At 39.3% G+C, this 21,362-nt stretch overlaps 1 protein-coding gene across 2 annotated transcripts in view; it reads right to left on the minus strand.

Annotated features, from left to right (window-relative positions):
- Arhgap42 (Rho GTPase activating protein 42) overlaps positions 1 to 21,362 on the minus strand; it is a 297,464-nt gene that overhangs the window by 58,598 nt on the left and 217,504 nt on the right. For both annotated transcript variants that reach the window (XM_004661915.2, XM_045145457.1), the window contains exons 6-7: positions 11,810 to 11,920; positions 3,224 to 3,328 (exon numbers count right to left, since the gene is read on the minus strand). In XM_004661915.2, coding sequence (XP_004661972.1) covers positions 3,224 to 3,328; positions 11,810 to 11,920 — 216 coding nt within the window. The remainder of the gene's footprint in view (positions 1 to 3,223; positions 3,329 to 11,809; positions 11,921 to 21,362) is intronic.

Here is a 21,362-nt window from a genome sequence, read left to right on the forward strand (position 1 = left end):
AGGGAGGGAGCGAGGGAGGGAAAGAAAAGGCCAAAAATGGCATGGGTAACCTGGATCCCTGTGGCACTATTCTGTCCCATTCAGGAATCCATCATGCTGAGCCCTGTGGTCTGATTCTGAATCACTTTTGAAAACATCTCTAGTTGACCTTCTGGTTTCTTCCTTTTTATTTTTATTTTTTTTGTTGTTATGTGTGACTTTCTATCTTTACATCCTACTGTACCTACCTACCTACAGGGTAAACTATGAAAATTAGAAAAAGTACTTAACATGTACTAAATAAATTTGAATTAGACCTAAGATAAAAAGCTCAAGATACATAAGAATTTAATTTTTTTTGTCTTAGTATGCTTGGTTTTTTAAAACTATTTATTTATTTGCAAGGAGAGAGAAGAGAGAGAGTAAGAGTGAACCTCTAGCTACTGTAAATGAATGCCAGATGCATGCACCACTTTTTGCATCTGGATTTAGATGGGCACTGAGTAACTGAACCTGGGTCACTAGGCTTTGCAGGCAAACATCTTTACCACTGAGCCATCTCTCCAGCCCCCAAAACTTAATTTCTTTTGAGATATTTATGAAGGATAATAAAATATAAATATATTAAAATTCAAAAATATGTTAAAATACTGCTTAAAGCACAGTTAAAAGGAAAAATGTGAAGTAAAATAAAAGAATAAAAAAGGGGGACAATATTATTATATATGTGCATATATATGGGCTGGGGAGATGGGTTATCATTTAAAGGCTCTTGTTTAACAGCCTGCGTTCAATGCCCCAGAGCCTTTCTGAAACCAAACACACAAAAGTGTATATGCACTTGGTGTGTGTTTGTAGCAGCAAGAGGCCCTAGTGCATTCATGCATTCACACATACATACACACACACGAATTAGTTATTTTTATAATTAGTTATTAAACACACACACACACACACACACACACACACACACACGTGGTATTAGGCAAGTTAAAGGTCCCCCACTCTTCTTATTCCTAAGGGTTTTTTTTCTTTGATAAAATATCACATATCTTAACTTTCAAAATGCAAGCGTTAATGAGAGATTAATATTAAAAATTGACATAGGGGCTGGAGAAATGGTTTGTTAAGGTGTAAAGCCAAAGGTCCCAAGTTCAATTCCCCAGGACCCATGTAAATGAGATTTATAATGTGGTGCATGTGTCTAGAATTTGTATGCAGTGGCTGGAGATCCTGGCGTGCCCATTCTCTCTATGTGCCCCCCTCTCTCTCTCCCTCACTCATTCTCTCTCAAATAAATAAATAAAATATTTTTAAATGACATAAATATCGCTAATTTCAAAGTTCTAATTTCTTTTGAGGAAAATAGCCATTTGCTCGTAACTTTGCTTTAGCTATAGAAAGAACCAAAGTTTTCTCTGGAAAAGTCCTTTTGCTTTGAGAACACATTATCTGACCTCAGTGTGTCTGAAGGCATAAAAACCACCAACGCTTAAGTCTTAGATCTTGTTGTGGCCCATACTAAGAGAAGTAAACCTCAGAGTAGATCACAACTTTTTTTTGGGGGGGGGGCTCTATTTGCTATTCTTTGCTTTCAAAAGGATTTAAAAGGCTGCACTTTTTTTCTTATTGTTTCCTCTTTTGTTATTCCCAAATCACAGGAATCTTAACATAATTGGAACTAATATCAAAATAAATAATAAAAATTCATTGGCATCTGCAATTTCCCTTTTGATGTTTACCAAAAAAGTTCAAACGTATTCCATGTTGGAAAAAAATGTAAATGGCCGGGCCTGGTGGTGCACCACGGAGGATGGCCGCAAGTTCGAGGCCACCCTGAGACTCCACAGTGAATTCCAGGTCAGCCTGGACTAGAGTGAGACCCTACCTCGAAAAACCAAAATAAATAAATAAATAAACTAATTAATTAATTAAAAGTAAGACCAAATCTGCTAGAAAATCTAAGTTAAATAAAATCTAAAACTCAAACAGAAATAGAATAAATCCAATTGCATATGTCTCATGGGACACATTGATGCTGTAGTTTCATGCCTGGCAATCTCCAGAATGACAAGGATCAGATAAGGAAACAAATACAAGATCTGTTTATGGAAAATTAAATGAAGGGTTCTTATATTATTTTGGCTAAAATACTAGACAGTCAGGGCTTCAATGACACAGAAACCTCAATAATTAGGTTCATTTTTCATCATTTTGACAATGCAGAAATAAGTTGGCTAAAGGAAGTTGTTTTTGTTTTGTTTGTTTGTTTGTTTGTTTTTCGAGGTAGGGTCTCACTCTAGCCCAGGCTGGCATGGAATGCGCTACGTCGTCTCATGGTGGCCTCCAACAGCAATCCTGTAATCTCTGCTTCCAGAGTGCTGGGAATAAAGGCATGTTCCCACAACACCTGACTGGCTAAAGGAATTTTGTGTGTTTTTTAATTACTATAAGTGTTACTCAGCATTTGAAAATCACAACTTCAACAACTGTGCAATCAGAGATTCTAAGGACTAGAACTCTGACAAAACAAACTTGTACAAGCAGGCTATTATAAATAATTCTCGCTGTGCTTTAACACAGCTATTTTAAATACTTCAACTTGTTTGCAAATAGCCCCTGTCACATACAATTTCAGAGATGTTTTACAAAGTAAAATATGCCTATCACTCCACACATGCAGAAATAATGATTTCTTAACAAATAAGACATGGCTAAGGTCAGCCAGTAATTTTCTCTCCTCCAGGCTTGGAGTATAAGTGCTAAATAAAAAGCATCAACATTTAAGGTCCACAAGAGGTGTTCATGCATGTGCACATTGTGAATTCATTTCTATAACAAAGTTAACTAACATATTCATCATCACATGTACTTGGCATTTTTGTCTATGTCTGTTGAGAACATTTAAGTTCTGTAACAAATTTCAAGTAATAACACAGCATCAAGTATATTCACCATGCTGTACATTAGATTTCCAGGCCCTTTTCATCTAAATTAATGAGACTACTAGATAAGGGCAAAGTTTCCAAACCTCCAGTTAATATTTACTTTTAAAATATAAAGAAGTATATATTTTTTAACATAGTTATTTTCTTGTGTATTTCATCTAATCACTGGAAAAAAATTGACATTTATAAAGTGACTTTTCTCAGTTCCTGAGGTTTTAACATCCTTAGACAAGGTCTGACTTGGGTCAAGCTGAGTCTCTGTGAGGCACAGGCGGGAGGAGTAGGTATAGTCTTACATTCTGCAAGTTGAACTGCAGCTGCTGCTTATATGGTGCAAATTCCTGGGCAAGCTCATATCCCTCATGGTAAAATGTGAACAAACCCTGAAGGAATGACAAAAGCTGCAAAGACAAGGAGACAAGAAGGTGATCATCCAACGTAAAATACTGAGGACTTTAAATCGCATTCTAATTCCTCAAACTAACACATTTTCAATCTCTCGACAAGGCAGGCAAAAGAATTATGAACAAGGAAGAGAAATTCTAAGAGTTCCTGTTCCTTTTCCTTTCAGTACACAGTGACTTAATTTTGAGTCTGGCCATAAACTATTCTATTAATTGCTGTACTATACAACTGCATTAAAGGAATATTCACAATAGACCACCAAGAGGGATAAAAACTAGAGTGACATCAATTCTAGTCTGGAAGAGCATATAAACCAAGCAGAAGATGATAAAAGAAACTGAACTAACAAATCACAGGTAGAGGAAGGCCTATCTGTCCCGAGGAACTAAAGAAAAGTTACCACAGGGTGGCAGTACAGACTAGTATTGCACAGAAAACACTGAAGCAAGGAGATTGAAAAAAGAGATGAGGTGAGCCAAAGAAGGCCTTCCCTATTTTATTTAAATGCTTCAGGACAAAAACAGTCCATGATCCTACCAGATAATTGCAAATCCACTTCTTGCTTACTATGTCTTTACCTGAAAAGTAAGACAGGCTCACCATGGAATTATGAGTCACATTTGTTTATATGAATAAGTTCTATCTGGAAAGAGTGATTTGTATGTAAAGCTTGAGAATTTACTCTGCAGACTTATCCACTAACTTGAGCTCTTCCACAACCTCCTCCTGCAACATAGTTACAAAATACTTTTGCAAAGAAGCTCATAGTATGTCTTTAACTTATTATTTTAAATTAAAGAGGAAACCATTTGAGAACATTTTCATATGTGAATAACTTCCACCACTTCCTCTGTCTGGGGAGGTGGGAGGGCCCAGCTAAGTATCAAGTCATGCCATGCTACAGCTTCCAACACCCTGGGCTGGTTCTCCTGGAGAATAATGACCACATGCCTTTCTTGCTATAAACAAGCAAACCTCATGCAAAATTATGTTCAAAAAGCATACCCTTTAAAGTTGTTTTATTGTTACTTCTTCACAGAATTTTAATATTACATTTTGACCAAACTACAGCTTAAAACTGATCTTCAAAAGCTTTCAATTGGACTTGAACTATGGAGATTTAGACTTTTTCATATAAAAATAAAATCCTTTTGAATTATATAGGTAGCATCAGTCCTCTAAATCCCCTATGAAGAGTTTTGTTTCGTGATTATTGTTTCTGTGGTAGTTTCCGTCATCACCCCACAATCAAATGGTCTCGCTATAAACTAGAATGCCATATGAAACAACTGTTATTTTAAAATAATGAGAAGCAAAGTTAGTTAAATTTATGAAAAATGTGTTTTAAGAATATCCGTGACACACCTGTACAACACACAAAAACATGAGATCCAGTTTTTCTTGTATTGTGAATGTTCTATCAGAACATGGGCAAAGACAGAGCACCCTGGTGTCAGAAACATGAAGTCACACCATTCTGCATACAGCCTCAGGCATGGGCAGAACTGGGATAACCGTCAGCTGTGGTCACTAGGCCACACAGGTTTATGACTCATGTGGATGCATCCGTTCTGGCTTGAGGCTCCAGCCCTAAAGGTATGTTATATTTCAAAAGATTACATGCCTTCGGAGGGCTGGTGAACTGTCTCAGTGGTTAAATGCACTTGCTTGCAAAACCTGGCAGCAGGGTCCCAATCCCCAGTACACACATAAAGGCAGATGCATGTGGCAGCACGTACGTCTTTAGTCCCCTTGCAGTGGCAGACAGCCCCAGTGTACCCACACTCCCACTCTCTCTTTCACTTTCTCTCTTTTCCCCTCTGTCTGCCTCTGCCCCCCTCAAATAAAGAAAATATTATATTAAAAAGATTACATACCTACAGACATCTTGCATGCTTTTCACTGAGACCCCAGTGACTTGTGGGACCCCTCCTTACAGAAGAGACCTCTGAGGATTGCCAACTCACTAGCTACACATGGGTCCCCTAAAACTCTTCCTACAGAAATATTTTGACATGGACTTTGGTAAATCACCATTGTCCACTGAGCCTTGTTGTTGAGTTCTTAATCGTGCTCTCAAATGTGTCTGCTGCGGGCACCCCCACTCTATGCAGGTAGAAACGTGTCTGATACAGCAACTTCAACCCAGAGGTGAACTCTCTACCTGCGCCCTCTAACAAGTTCAGATTTATTAGCAGGAGACATGTTTTATCTCAAGGCAAATACTAAGTGCCAGTAGGAAAGTTACAATTCTACTAAAAGAAAAAAAAAAAAATACAGCCAGGGCCAGGCATGGTGGTGCACGACTTTAATCCCAGCACTTGGGAGGCAGAGGTGGGAGGATCACCAAGAGTTCGAGGCCACCCTGAGACTCCATAGTTAACTCCAGGTCAGCCTGGGCCAGAGTGAAACCCTACCTCAGGATACTGATAACCCCCATTTATTTCCCCCTGTTCTACATCTTTTGATGTGTTTTTTGGGCAAGTTTAATAAAGAAAATGTGTATGATATAGCTGCCTCTAGATGGCAGAAATGTTAAACTTATTGTTACAAAGTTTCTTTGCATCTATGCCAGCTCATTGCATCCTTGACATACTCGGTGCTGTTAATCTAAGGACACTTAATTGAGCAATCAAAAAACTTTAGAGAATTATACTTTTCACATGCCAGTTTCTCTGGTGAATGTCCCTGCCCTGCCCAGCCCAGGTGTTGTGGAAATATCCTTAAAGGAAATCTTACCACTACATTACTGAGAATAATAATGACCAGACAACTTCACTTTTTAAATTTTTTTATTATTTATTCGCATATACTGTGTATGTGGGGGACATGTTAGGGTACCCTGCAAATGAACACCTGACTGGCTTTACATGGCTTGCTGGAAACTGAACCAAGGCCAGCAGGCTTTGCAAGCAAGCGCCTTTAGCTACTCAGCCATCTCCTCAGTCTCTAGACTCGTGTTTAATATTAAAAAGTTCCCTTGGGTGATAAAGAGATGGCTCAGTGGATATAAAATGTTCTTTAGGGGCTGGACAGATGGCTTAGAGGTTAAGGTGTTTGCTGCAAGGCCTAAGGTTTGATTCCACACTTCCCACGTAAGCAGTGGCTGGAGTCCTTGGAACTCCCATTCTCATTCTGTCTGTCGCTCTTCTCTCTCTCTCTCTCTCTCTGCTTGCAAATAAACAAATAAAAATAATTTTTTAAAAGTTCTTTAACACCATGTAACTCTTGTGTTGCAATTTGCTATTCTCAAAAACCTGACCAAATGTCAGCTCATAGATAATCTTTAAAACCTAGTGCAAGTTAGTCAAAATTTCAGAAGTATTCATAATTTCCCCACCCACTGGTCATCAGACAGTTCAATAATATAGGATGGCTATGGTGTATATTAGTTATATCACTGTTACTAAGCCCCAGACAATGTAAAGGCAGAGAGGCTGATCTGGCTCAGAGTTCAGGGGATGCAGTACATCCTGGTGGGATAGCAGAGGGCCTTGTCCACGTGGTGGGTACATATGGCACAGACCTGGAAGCAGAGACAGGTCCAGCCAAAAGTATGGCTGGCCTACTGCCCTCAATCCCGGATCCCCAGTGCCCACTTCCTTCAGCAAGTCTCCACCTCATAAGGATCTACAATCTCCCTAAATAGTAAACAAGCCAAACACATGAGTAATCTATATGAAGCATTTCACATTCAAACTATAACATGGTATTTCCAAATGACTCAAGCTTTAAGATACCACAGTTACCAGTAATACTAACATATGGCAGAAAGAAGACTGTGATACCAACACAAGGGGAGGCAAATAGATCAAAGGAATAGAATTGAAATTTTAAAAACATACCCATGCTACAGTTCAAATATGGAATGTCTCCAATTTGACCAACTGGTGGCACTGTTTAGGAAGGCTATGGAATCTTAAAGAGTGGGGTCTATTTGGAGGAAATGGGCTCCTCCAAGGGTGAGTATCAAGTTTTACAGCCCACCTGATTCCAGTCCAATCTCTATTTCCTGATCATCCCACATATGAACAAGCTCCCACTGCTATAGTTATACTGCTGATGCCATAAGCCTTTTTGCCCTGATGGATGGGATGCCCTTAAACTATAAAACAAAATAATTTTTCCTAATATACCACACATCACTGGTCACCCAATTTTTGACAAGACTGTCAAGACCACAATAGAGAAATAATAGTCTGAAAAGATCCCCATCTGATTATTCTTCAGAAAATATAAACCCAAATCACAACAAGAACTGACTGCATGTACTCTAGGATGGCTAGACTGGGAAAATGGAATCAATAGCAAATATTGGCATGGGAGAGGAGGACTGGTCCATTGTACACTACCAGTGGGGGCTGTAAAGTGGTACAGTACTTTTGAAAGCAAAGTCTGGTAATTCCTCCAATCATTACACATAGAGTTACCATGTGATGCAGAAATTTGACTTCAAGAGAGTTGAAAAGTCATTCTACACAAGGCTGTGTACATAAATGCTGACAGCAAAAGTATTCATAATAGTTAAAAGGTATCCAATAACAGGTATTAATTAAAACGATATAAAAATTATCTCAAACATATCTTCACAAAGTATGAACACTATTTAATGTGAGTCACTTTGCCCTATTTTTATTTTCTACTGATGCTTTACTTCTCTATAATCTACAGGACATTGGTCCTAACACAGGACATCTGTTCTACTTAGATAGTTACTTGTTAAGTTAATCAGGAATAGAACTAAAACATCTACAATATATAATAGTAATGCAGACAGAAATTGGGATTTGTACACCATAAAACTGCAAAAACACTAAAACATTCTCATATGTTTTTAAATTTCTAGCTCTAGGGAGCTTTGTTTTTAAGTTTTTAAATTGTTTTTCTTAAGCCAGGCATGTTGTATCATGCCTATAATTCTAGCGATGGGGAGGTGGAGACAGAAGGATCAGGAGTTCCAGGTCAATCCTGACTACCTAGTGAGTGTGGGCCAGCCTAAGCTAGGTGAAACCCTGTCTCAAAATAACAAACAACCCCACAAAAATTCCCCTCCAAATTAATTCGTAGATGCATAAGATTAGCATGCATGTCCACATTTCATTGGTCTCATTTGCATCTCTTCATTACTGAAATGGAAATTAAGTAAACCTCCACTATGAGACAAAACTAAGTGGACAGTAGTACTTGGCTGGCCAGATGGTCTAACAGGAAAGGCACAGCAGCCAAGAAAATAATATGAAAGGAAGAGTTTAACATCAACTTTGATTGTAGTATCATAAGAAAGGCATGTGTTATACAGCATCACAGTCTGGGGTAGGGGTATAGGAAAGAAAGGAAAAAAAAAAACATTATAAGAGTAGATTAGCTTTTATTTCTTCACAATTTACAAATTCTTATCATTCCTTCTGCCACCTGTGAACACATGATTTTATATCTTCTCTTTATACATCTGATGTCATCTCATGGAAAGGTACAGTTTACTGTTTCCAGACAGTATATGCCATAAAAGAAAGTTAGATGGGGAACCAGTGTATCATACAAAGTCTCTCTCTAGAACCTTAAGTTTCCTTCCATTACTTCCCACTCAGGGGAGGAAAGATGATCCCAGGTGGGGAGCAGAAACAACAGCACAGCCAACAGAGTGTCTGAAGGAAACGGTGACACGACACAGGGGAAGAAATTGTGGGAAACTGTCAGAATTCATGAGATCTGATAGTTTGGCACCACAAAGAGCTCCAATGAAGAAACACCAGGTGGCAAGTGCTGCAGAAAAAGTTTATCAGACGGGAAAGCAGTTGGGCAGATGAAGCTGGGCTTTCAAAATTGTTGGGGGGGGGGGGCACTGGATGAAGAAGTGATGGAGTAGGGACCAAGAATCAGAAGCAATGGTCTTCATCACAGGAATGATTAGGCTGACTTACTGTCTACCAGCCCTGATGAGCTTCAAAAGGCCCCTAAGCCCTATGACATTTAGTCAGACCCTCAAAGGGTATGTTAGTTAAGTCACTGATTCATTCTAAGGGATTTAAGGACTTAGCTATATAGCAAATAGAATTTGGATGGAAGCCTGTTATTCCAAACAAAAAGTAAAAATTAAATCCCTGAGCCTGAGTTACAGCCTCTAGTTCCTTAATCCTCCTTGCTCAGGGACTGGTCTTACAACCTGCCAAGTGCCTTGTTTACAGGAGAGTCAGAGGGCTGAGACAAAGCAAAAGACCTGTAGGCCAGGGAGGGACCAGGATTTCCCCTAGGCTCTGCTCTTTCTCAGTTTTTCGCTGTCTCTAGGTTGTCACTGGTGGTTTCCCATTAGGAAATGAATTATGACAAATGTGTCTCAAAATATTGTCTTCCCTTCTTCACTCTATCACTATCCTCTCCACTACAGTAGGAATGGAGTACTTCATTTTTATTATAAATGAATATTTCAAGAGCTGACAGGACGAAAAGAATGGCTTAGCTATTTGGTTTACTTATGCATTAATAATCCTGTCTTCTCATCTCCAGGAAACCACGATATATCTATATATCTGTACCAGAAGATTACCTTGACAGTGGAACTTTCCTTTATCCATCATAGGTGGCACATGATGGAGATGCTTATGTAAGCAATATCGTGACACATTAGTCCACCACTTGAAAAAATGCTAAGAAAATGAAATAAGCTCATAACGACGAACCACCTGTTCTTTCCTGGAGCTAAGTTTACACTAGGGAATCAACGACTTTTTATAGTAATTTAAGAAAATGCATGACTTCACAGCCAAAGTCAGGCAGATCCTAGTTCTGTGACAAATGGGACATGGGACAAGGAAGGAGGGAGGACCTTGAGTGTTCTCTTTTCCTAAATTCTTGGTAAATATGGTACTTTACCGGTATGTTGTGATGGTTTATCTCGATTGTCAGATTGTCAACTTGATGGATCAGGAAGAAGTAAGAAACAAACTCAGAGAATTTTTCCAGGGGGAATTAACTAAGTGGGGAAAATTCTCCCCAAGAGTGGGCAGCAGCCCAGATATAGTGGGGTCTGGTGGGAAAGCAATGCTGCTTCTGTGTGCTGCCTTCTGTTCTAACTGTTGAGTGCATTGACCCCTCACTGATACCAGAACCTAGGTTCTTCAGCCTTTGAACAGGCAATGAAAACCAGAGGCTCTCCAGGAATCCTTCAGGCCTTAGCACCAGATTAGGACACTGAAGCATCCAGCCTTGGCATTTACCAGGTTCTCAGCTTCTGCAGCACTCAGCCATTGCTGAGCAAACCCAGCCCATATCATGTAACACACCCCTCCATTATAGTATATATTCATTATCCCCATTGTATTCCTCTCGAGAATCTTGACTAACATAGATATGTTCACTGATGTATAGGTAGTTGTATTAGTTACCTTCTCTTTGCTGTGACAAAATATCTGACAAAAGAAGCAATTTAAGGGAAGAAGAATTATTTCAGCTCATGAAATAGTCCATTGCAGCTGGGAAGATGTGGAATTTACAGCAGTTGAAGTGTAGGGCTGAGACTCCTCACAGCTTAGTGAACCAGGAGTCAGGAAGTAGAGACAAGGGAATGCCAGCCCTCAGCTGGCATTCTCCTGTTTTCCTTTTCTTTTTTTTTAAGTCCAGGGTCCCAGCCTATGGGATGGTGCTAACTCCCATACAGGACAGCCCCACCCTCCCCTCTGGCAATGGCCTCACAGACACACTAACATTGTGATTCCCTCAAGTCCCAGGCCTTTCCTAATTCAGTCGAGTTGACAGTCAGTAACAGCTGCCACAGTACAGTTCCTTGAATAGACTTTGTCCATAGAACAGTTTTAGTTTTACCAAGATGACGGGAGACGGCTCAAAAGTTAAAGGTACTGGCTTGCAAAGTCTGTCAGCCCAGGTTCAATGATCCAGTATCCATGTCAAGCCAGATACACAAAGCGGCACATCTGTCTGGAGTTCTTTGGCAGTGACAAAAGGCCGTGGGTGGCAGACCCATATTTCTTCTCTTTTTTTCTCTTTCTCCCTCTCTCTCTCTCTTTCCCTCCTTCACCCCCGCTTCTCCTTCTCTCCTGTCGTTTCACTCTCTGCTTGCAAAGGAATGGTTTTACCAAGAAGCTGAGCATGTTTTCATACACCTTCTCAACTACTCATCCCACCCCAACAGTTTCCTTTATCATTCATCTCTTCCAGCTCTCTGGTAGGCTGTTTAGAGTTGAACCAATGCTGGCCCATTATTAACTGATTCTGTAGTTGGCTCTGGGTTCACTTTTTGTTCTGTACGTTCTATGAGTTTTGACAGTCACATGTCATTCACCCACATTACAATGATATACAGGAGAATTTTCCACCTAAAACATCCCTATGTTCCCTCTATTCATCGGTCCCTCACTCTCTTTACCCCCTCCCCCATTGGTCATAATTTTAAATAGAAATTAAAGTGTTTTCCTACACTGATTGTTTCAAGGCTATTGTTTTATAAGGAAATTAAAACTTACCGGCTCAACAAATTCAAACTTCTTTTTTTCTTGAACCTCTTGAATTTTAAAGACATATTCTAATGATGCTTCATAGAAGTTTTGATGTTCGCGGTCAATCTGTGAATCTGCCTAAAGAATGAAAAACCAGCAAAGCGTGACCCAGAGAGTGATTATGTATAGTTATAGGTACAGTAAGAGTCAATTCATAGTTTACTACAAAATATTTATTAAATAACTACTATAAAAAGTTTTTATAAATAACACTTAAATATTTATTTTTATTGATTTAAGAGAGAAAAAGACACACAGAGAGAAAGGGCACACCAGGGCCTCCAGCCACTGAAAATAAACTCCAGATGCAAGTGCCACCTTATGCATCTGGCTAACATGGATTCTTGGGGAATCAACCCTGGGTCCTTTGACTTTGCAGGAAAGTATCTTAATGGCTAAACCAGCTCTGAAATACAAAAGTTTTAATATAGCCCTTACTCAACAGAGCTTATAATGTATAGAGTAAAGATAAGCAGGCATATCATATAAGCATAAAATGATATGGCACACATTGGGCCCAACAGCATTCAATCATGGATAGTAGAAGAAGGGGGAGAAGACGTCACAGCACACGAGGGGCCAGTGGGAAGGAGAGGGGAATAGTGGAAGAGGTAAAGAGAAGATAACAGGAGGGGATTATAATCAAAATTAAAATATGTGCCAGGTGTGGTGATGCACACCTTTAATCCCAGCACTTGGAAGGTAGGAGGTAGGAAGATCACCTTGAGTTCAAAGCCACCCTGAGACTACAAGGTGATTTCCAGGTCAGCATGGACTGCAGTGAGACCCCACCTTGAAAAACCAAAAGAAAAAAAAGGAAAACTAAAAATTAAAACATATTATGTGCATGTTATAAAAAAGAATTTTATGGTACATTAAGATAAAACATATTACCAAATTAAGTCAAAAATGTTTACAATAAAAATGAGAGAGGCATATTAAAATAATATAGTAGTGGTAAATTCCCCAGAAGATATGCAAATATACATTTATAAATCTATAGATCTCTAGTATTCAAGCTGACTCTTAACATGTGCAACTGACAGTGAGTGGATTTAGATGGGGGGGAGGTTTAAAGGGGGAGTGGACAAGAGGGGTGATGGAATATGTATGTCATGAAAGTAGAAGGGGGAAGGTCTGGTGGAAGGAAGCAGACAAGCAAGAGGAGAGGAACAGGGAGGCAGGATGTGAAGAAAAAAACAAAGTATAATGATATATATATGTATGAAAATGTCACAATAAAACTCACTTCTTAGGCTGGAGAGATGGCTTAGCAGTTAAGCGGTTGCCTGTGAAGCCTAAGGACCCCGGTTCGAGGCTCGATTCCCCAGGACCCATGTTAGTCAGATGCACAAGGGGGCACACGCATCTGGAGTTCATTTGCAGTGGCTGGAAGCCCTGGCACGCCCATTCTCTCTCTCTCTCTATCTGCCTCTCTCTCTCTTTCTCTATCTCTGTCACTCTCAAATAAATAAACAAAAATGAACAAAAAATTTAAAAAAAAACCACTTCTTTGTGTGCTAACAAAAAAATAAATAGTGAAAGTGAGAGGGAGAGAGGCAGCATTAGAAAGAGACAGTTAGACAGGAAGGACCACTGGAGAAATATGGATATTCTTCCCTGTCCACTAAGTAGAGATACTATAGTTAGTTCTTTTAGGTTGTTTGACCCAAGTGGAATTAAGATTAGAACTGGTGCTCCTTAGTATGGAAAATGTACCTTTTTGTTCTAAAAGTTTGTGTGACTCAGATAGCCATACATCAGAATACAATTTAGTTTTTAAATCCATTTGAATGTAGACTTCACACAACTTTTGAAGTCACTCAATTTAAAATTATAAGAAATATTTAATGTATATATAAACTATCTTAGATAAATGAGTGGTTTTTTTCAATTGAAAGATTAATTCTAGATAGGTGTATGATTTCTGCTCCAATATATTTGCCAATCACTTTAATTAGAGAAAATGCATAATAGAACTAAGGCCCTTCCTTTCCATCTGGGCCAAGTTGTCACCCTACTTAACCCTTTGTATGATCTGACTACTGCCTCTTTATACATAGGGGCTAACTTTGTAATAGAGAACACGGCACATGGCAACTGAAATCTACCCATGAAAGCCAGCACAGGGCAATCCTGCGTACTAACGAAAGACTGAGGACCTGGATGAATTTGACTTCAAGAGAGTCAAAATTTCAATTGTAATTTTACAAACAATACTACACCAACACAGTTAGACAAATATCCTCAAAAAATACTTTATTTTACTTAAACCATCTGTTTAATTCAATCTTTAATAATTTTGCAAAGACAGAATGTTGTGTTTTAATATAGCCTGACCTGAATTTATATTTTTAGCTTTAGTATTTACCATTTTGTAACAAATAAACATTTTTTTTTTTTTTTTTTACAAAAACTAATTCAGGGCAGGAGAGATGGCTTAGCAGTTAAGGCGCTTGCTTACAAAGCCAAAGGACCTTGGTTCAATTTCCCAGAACCCACATAAGCACATGGTGGGGCATGTGTCAGGAGTTTGTCTGCAGTGGCTAGAGGCCCTGGCATGCCCATATATTCTCTCTCTCTCTCTCAAATAAATAAATAATTAAATAAAAATAAATAAATATTTTTTTTTAAAAAAATTTAAAGCTGTATATGTTGATGTATGCCTTTAATCCCAGCACTCAGGAGGCAGAGGTAGGAGGATTGTCATGTGTTTAAAGCCACCCTGAAAGTACATAGTAAATTTCCAGGCTGACCTGGACTAGAGCAAGATCCTACCTCAAAAAACCAAAAAGAAAAAATGGCAGCTGCTTAACATCACAAATTCACCCCGCTGTCTGCATCAGCTGCCACAGAGCTAGAATTTCTCAAGTGCACATGGAGCTGAGGCCCAGCCACTTCCAGACACAGCACCCAGGTGTGCTAACTTCTGGTTCAGCACTGACCCAGGATAAAAAGCCTGGCTGCTCATGAGGCTTTTGGTAAGCTTTTTTTCCTTTATTCTGGTTACTCATCTCCCAGCACCCAAGGTTTTTGACACCAATAACGTTTTTGTCTTTCCCAGGGTGGGAAAGGATGACATGTTGTTGCCTTATTTTTAAAGCCCCTCAGATATTCTTTTTCACGTATTTTTTTTCTAGGCCCCTGGACTTTTACATGGGCCCTTAAACCACATGGATGTAGCTACTCCTCACCCTTTAGTTTCTGGACCTTGCGGAATAAGGTGTAATAATTCATTAAAATAATCCTTCGTGGTCTTGTTTTATTTCAGTTCTTTGGTAAAGCAGACATGAACTCAGGCTTGGAGTATGTGTTTGAACCCCCAAAAGTAGTCCCATCTCAAAAAGAAGGAAGGGAAGGAGGGAAGTGGATGGGAAAAGGAAAGGGAACAAGTCTTATGAACACATGGAGGCATGGCAGATCTTGCCATCTGGCTGCTGAGTAAATACATGGGGACGATGATGGTGGTCTCCTCGGGAAGACCCTGGACATTGTATAACAAAACTGGATTTTATCTGAAGGAGAAGCATCCAAGAACAGTAAGCAGAAAGACTACAACATTAGGTCAAATGTGGGAAAGATACAGATTAGCAGAGCTCCGTCAATGCCAAGAGTATTCATTTTTTCTGACTGTTGTAAGATTTCTACTGCTAGAGTGAGAGAGGATGCTACTGAGATCACTTTATTTTCTTTTTCATTTTGCAATCTCTTCCCTCTTCTGTGCCCAGTAACTATCTTCAGATGCACCTTTGAAAAGTGATTCTGTTTCTGTAGAGACATGATTTACTTTTCTAGCACAGTTGCACACTCCTGGCTGCCAGCTCAGATAACTGAAAGCATATGAAAAGAATGGATTCTCTGGAGAACCAAGTATTCATCGATAAATAATTTGGGAATAGAAAATTGCACTGGAGCCATTTATAAAGGTAATTTCACAAACAAAACACAACTTATAAGAAAGCTGAAATTAAGTTTCTTGCCCTGGACCTCAAAGCACCAAGGCTTTCTTTTAAATGTCCTCTAAAATAATTATATACTTATTATATCAATATAATTACACATGACCCAATATTATCAGCCACTCAACTAGTATTTTTAGAGTTTTTAAACTAAACTATGTGGAAAATATATACATAGATATGTACAAAATTTGAGCCCCAAATTTATCAGCTCTTATAAATCATTTAGGGGAGATATAGATACCAATAGAAAGAAATAAAAAATCAAAATTCCAAATAAATTGTGAATGAACTAAGTTATGCATGAGGTTCAGGTGATGGTACAGCAAATGTTTAACTGGCCCAATCTTCAGTATTTAAGGTTTCTATAATAGAAACACTCCCCAAATAGCCACTTTCAAACTATCAGTAACTACAAGAATTGGAAGGAAAAGCAAGAATGGTTTCTCAGGAGCAAGTTCCAACACACTACTGGGTGGAGGGATGCAAAAACACTGAATGTTATTTGAAGATTTGATTAATCTTAAAAGATGATGCCATTGATTGTTCTGCCTGACACACTGTAAGGAACTAGAAGCTGTGGGGATTCATTTGGCTACCTCTTAGCAGGCTATATAGAAGAGAAGTCTGGGAAGCCTGGCAGTATTTTTGGAAGGACTACTTTATAAGGGCCAATTTCTATGATGGGAATTTTCTGAAAGGTTCCCATCCCTAACTGGTATGTGTCTAAACAAACAATAGGGTTGATGTCAAATACCACCTTCCTTCTAGGAGTCTAAAATATAAACAGGTGGCTGGCACAGGAAACTTTGTGATGATCCTTGCACACAAACCCTGCAATTTAGCTTCTTGTGTCTGAGTTGTGTCTTGCTAAGAACATATTTCATGTGTGCAGCCATAACCCATGCTGAGGGAATCAAGTATCCACTGAGCAAAATCTTATGAAAGGCTGCAGTTGGGTCCTCAAGACTTTGCTCCAGGAGTCCTTTCCCTCAACCAATTTCTCTCTCTTCTTATCATTAGGTGACTTGCAGCCATGAGAATGACTGTATGTTGTGCCAGTGAGCTCTCCTAGCAAATCGTCACTCCTGGCAGTAGCCTTGAGGACTCCTGACAAAAGAATATGAAGTCATTTCTTCAGAAACTGATGGGCAATGCACATTACCATTTCACCCCACCCCCAATGTGGGGTATAGTAAAGAAAGGATATAGAAGAGAATGATTTTTGCCAATTGCTAGTTATGGCTGTTTTCAGTTATCACCAGAAAATTGAAATTCAGCACAGCAAAGTGCTATGAAAGACCATTTAGAGGACATGTACCTAGGGAATATGACAGTTTAATTCTTTCTCAGTACAAGACTGAGGAAAGGCATTTTTAATCTTTAGAAAAAACATAAGGGCTGGAGAGATGGCTTAGCGGTTAAGCGCTTGCCTGTGAAGCCTAAGGATCCTGGTTCAAAGCTCGGTTCCCCAGGTCCCGTTAGCCAGATGCACAAGGGGGCGCACGCGTCTGGAGTTCGTTTGCAGTGGCTGGAAGCCCTGGCGCGCCCATTCTCTCTCTCTCTCCCTCTATCTGTCTTTCTCTCTATGTCTGTCGCTCTCAAATAAATAAATAAAAAATGAACAAAAAAAAATTAAAAAAAAAAATAGGCTGACTTTGTGAGTAACACTTAGGCTAGGTATGAAAACTCTCACCTGTAAATTTCAGCACTCAGGAGGCTGAGGCAGGAGAATGGCTGTCAGCGTGAGGCCAATTTGACCTACAAGAGTAAGAACCTCTCTCAAAATAGGAAGGAAGGAAGGAAGGAAAGAGATAAGGAAGGAAGGAAAGAGAAAAGGAAGGAAGGAAGGGAGACTTGCTTAGATACTGCATAGTAATGGCTGCTGTATATTTTTATACCAAATAAGTGGAGTAACACTATGTTTTACTACTTAAATTGAATTTTAAAGCTAGCAGGGAGCACTAGCGATAATTCTGCCACAACAGCAGGTACACCCTGTTGTTTACATGGCAAAGGGGATTATAAAGAGAAGAACACATTCATTTCAGAAGAAAGCTATATAGCTCTGTAGATATCCAAAGTCCTCCTTAACTACAATAAGTTTTCTTGGTTTGAAACAGGGTGAAGAAGCCTCTGGTGGTATTCACAGAAGTATCCCCAGAGAAGAAAAGGTTTACAGAGGATTCAGAGAAAAATGGAGGCATTTAGAGAAGGTGAATATGAATGTGAAGAGTGAGTGAGAGGGCTAGAAAGATGGCTTAGAGGTTAAGCGCTTGCCTGTGAAGCCTAAGGACCCTGGTTCAAAGCTTGATTCCCCAGGACTTTTGTAAGCCAGATGCACAAGGTGGCACATGCATCTAGAGTTCATTTGCAGTGGCTGCATGCCCTGGCACACCCATTATCTGTCTATCTATCTGCCCCTTTCTCTTCTCTGTTTGTTGCTCTCATATACATAAACAAATAAAAAAAATACTACCACTCTGTGTGCTCTATTTTAAATTTAAATAGTATATATTGTGTTTATTTATAGGCATTAATTACTCTAAAACTCCATCTCCATTTAAAAAAAAAAAAGAGTGAGAGAATAGAGTGAAGAAATCAGAGTTTATAGCCGGGCATGGTGTGGTGCCTGCACCACATGTATAATCACAGCACTCAGGTGACTGAAGCAGGAGGATTGCTGTGAGTTTGAGGCCAGCCTGGGCTACTTAGAGAACACCATGGCTGCCAAGGTTACAGAGTAAGATCTTGTCTCAAAACAAGAAACAGGAAGCAGAATTTACATTTGGATGTATCAACAAGTTTGTGACTGCATGCTTGATTTGGAATGATGCACAACAAGACAGGGCAGAGTTCAGAATGAGTGGGCCTTGAGCGCTTCCCATAGAGACAATGCAAAAACTTGAGGAAGATGGTGACCAGACCTAAATTAAGTTTTGAGGTAGACATGAGGATGAAGTAGATTATACTGCTTAAGTAGTGGGCCATGGTGCATATGAATGTAGGATGTCTTATTCTGGTCATAGCAATAATGTCCGGTGTACCTTCCATGTGAAAGATAGGGTACAAGATTCAGGTGAAAAGCAAGTGGAAAATCAAATATAAGTCTGACATAAGAAACTGTAGTGTCATTAACAGGTAACTCAAGAGACAAGAACTAGGAGACTGAGTAGGAAAGGAGGTCATGTACCAGTGTCATCCAAAGTCCTGAGAACTGTGGGCCATAAAGACTGGGCAGGCATAGCAGAGTTAGGACCAGAAGACATTACAGACAATGGGGCAGAAAAAGAGATGTTAGTGATGTAACCTCAAGGCCAACAATAGAGATATAGGAACTAGATGAAAAGTTTTGCTTTATTGAAAAGTGGGAAAGGGATTCTATTTAAAAAGCATTTAGTGACAGATAGAACCTAAAATCTGGCCCATTCTTAATTCTTTGACATAAAATAAAACACATAACTACTTTAATCAAATGTGGATCTCTCAGTGATTTTCCAAGATTTTTTTTTAAATGATTTTTTGAAGTAGGGTCTTACTCTAGCCCAGGCTGACCTGGAATTAACTATGTAGTCTTAGGCTAGCCTCAAACTCACAGGCATCCTCCTACCTCTGCTTCCTGAGTACCGAGATTACAGGCATGTGCCACCGTGCCTGGTTCAAAGAAAATTCTTAATAACATTTCCCATTCCATCTCAAGCACACTACATTTGCACAGTGACCCCAATCATTTCACATGCTTGATCTCTGGGAACCTTATGTCTTTAGAGAAGAGCTGAGCCCTTTGTCAGCCTGTCTGCAATCACTGGGAGGGGGGCGGCATGCAAATTTCTCATGGCAAAATCACATCAACTATATGATCCATTTCTAGTTTGTTGAAATAAAATGCCAATTTACCTCAAGAATATTAAATATTTTTATATTTCCCATCCTTTAACAATAGATTCTGCTTTTTATTAAAAAATGGCATTAGCTTATATTATGAAATACATGTTACACTGAAGCACTTTACATTTATACTTTACATTTTCACCTTGATAAATTCCTTTTGGAATCTTCAAAACAATTTTTCTACTAATTTACAAAGGCTTATTAGATATGGAACCCCTTGTTATATGTTGTCTACATTTCTAATACTTTGCTATTTAATTTGGTTTAATGTTCTAAAGTAATGTATATTCTTATGCATCGATGTGAATCTATGTTTTCTTTCTTTTTTTAATTTTTGCTTAATTTTATTTATTTATTTGAGAGCGACAGACAGAGAGAGAAAGAGGCAGTTAGAGAGAGAGAATGGGCACGGCAGGGCCTCCAGCCACTGCAAATGAACTCCAGACACGTGCGCCCCCTTGTGCATCTGGCTAACGTGGGTCCTGGGGAATCGAGCCTCGAACCAGGGTCCTTAGGCTTCATAGGCAAGCACTTAACCGCTAAGCCATCTCTCTAGCCCTATGTTTTCTTTCTAATCTCCTTTTATTTTATCATAGAAATAAATTATCCATTTATATACCAAATATTATATCTATTCACCTACTGAAAACCCTGTAACCTTGTTGAGTTTGGTTCTAATTCGTTCAGTTGTATACTCTAGTGGTCTGTCTAGTTGCTGGCTTTGGAACTTTGTCAACGGAAGCTGACCTTCCATGTAGTACTGGCCACTTATTTTCTGAGGCAAATGAAAAAGAAGGGAGCTTGCAGGTGAGAAGGCACAAAGGGGTCTTTTGAGAACAAGGTAATAAGCCTAGTAATGACAGAAAGGCCAAAGCTGCTCTGGAAAGGATCAGATAATATTTAATGTCACATCACAGAATTAATACATTTGTGTCACCCTCACCCTGCAAGAGGTCCAAGGCCTGAAGGGGCACAGAAGAAAAAGTCACAAGCCACATTGTTCCTTGCATACATAATACATTTCTGCTGAGCTGCCCAATTTAAGTTATGGTACAAACTGTATTTCCTGATGAAGACATAGGTACATATTTGTGTAGGTGAGAGAATGGGAGTGGGGCAAACATTACAAACAATGTTATAATCTTTTCTAGTCTCCAACTAAATACAGAACCAAAACAAGTGCTCAATTACACTCTAGCCCAAGGGACTAAGGGCCACTAGCAAGGAAAGTATTAAATAAGCTAAGTTGTCAGGGGAAATTGAAACAGATCCTCTAGAGGATTTAAAAACTAGGGTTGGGGACTGGAGAGATGGCTTAGTGGTTAAGCGCTTGCCTGTGAAGCCTAAGAACCCCGGTTCGAGGCTGGATTCCCCAGGACCCATGTTAGCCAGATGCACAAGGGGGCGCACGCATGTGGAGTTTGTTCGCAGTGGCTGGAAGCCCTGGCGTGCCCTTCTCTCTTTCTCTGCCTCTTACTCTCTCTCTCTGTCACTCTCAAATAAATAAATAAAAATGAACAAAAAATTAAAAAATAAAAATAAAAACTAGGGTTGGGCTAGAGAGATGGCTCAGTAATTAAGATGTTTGCCTGAAAAGACTAACAACCCAGGTTAGATTCCCCAATACCCATGTAAAGCCAGATGCACAAAGTGGTGCATGCATCTCAAAT

The sequence above is a fragment of the Jaculus jaculus genome, chromosome 3, assembly GCF_020740685.1.
Source record: "Jaculus jaculus isolate mJacJac1 chromosome 3, mJacJac1.mat.Y.cur, whole genome shotgun sequence".
In the NCBI taxonomy this organism is placed as follows: Eukaryota; Metazoa; Chordata; class Mammalia; order Rodentia; family Dipodidae; genus Jaculus; species Jaculus jaculus.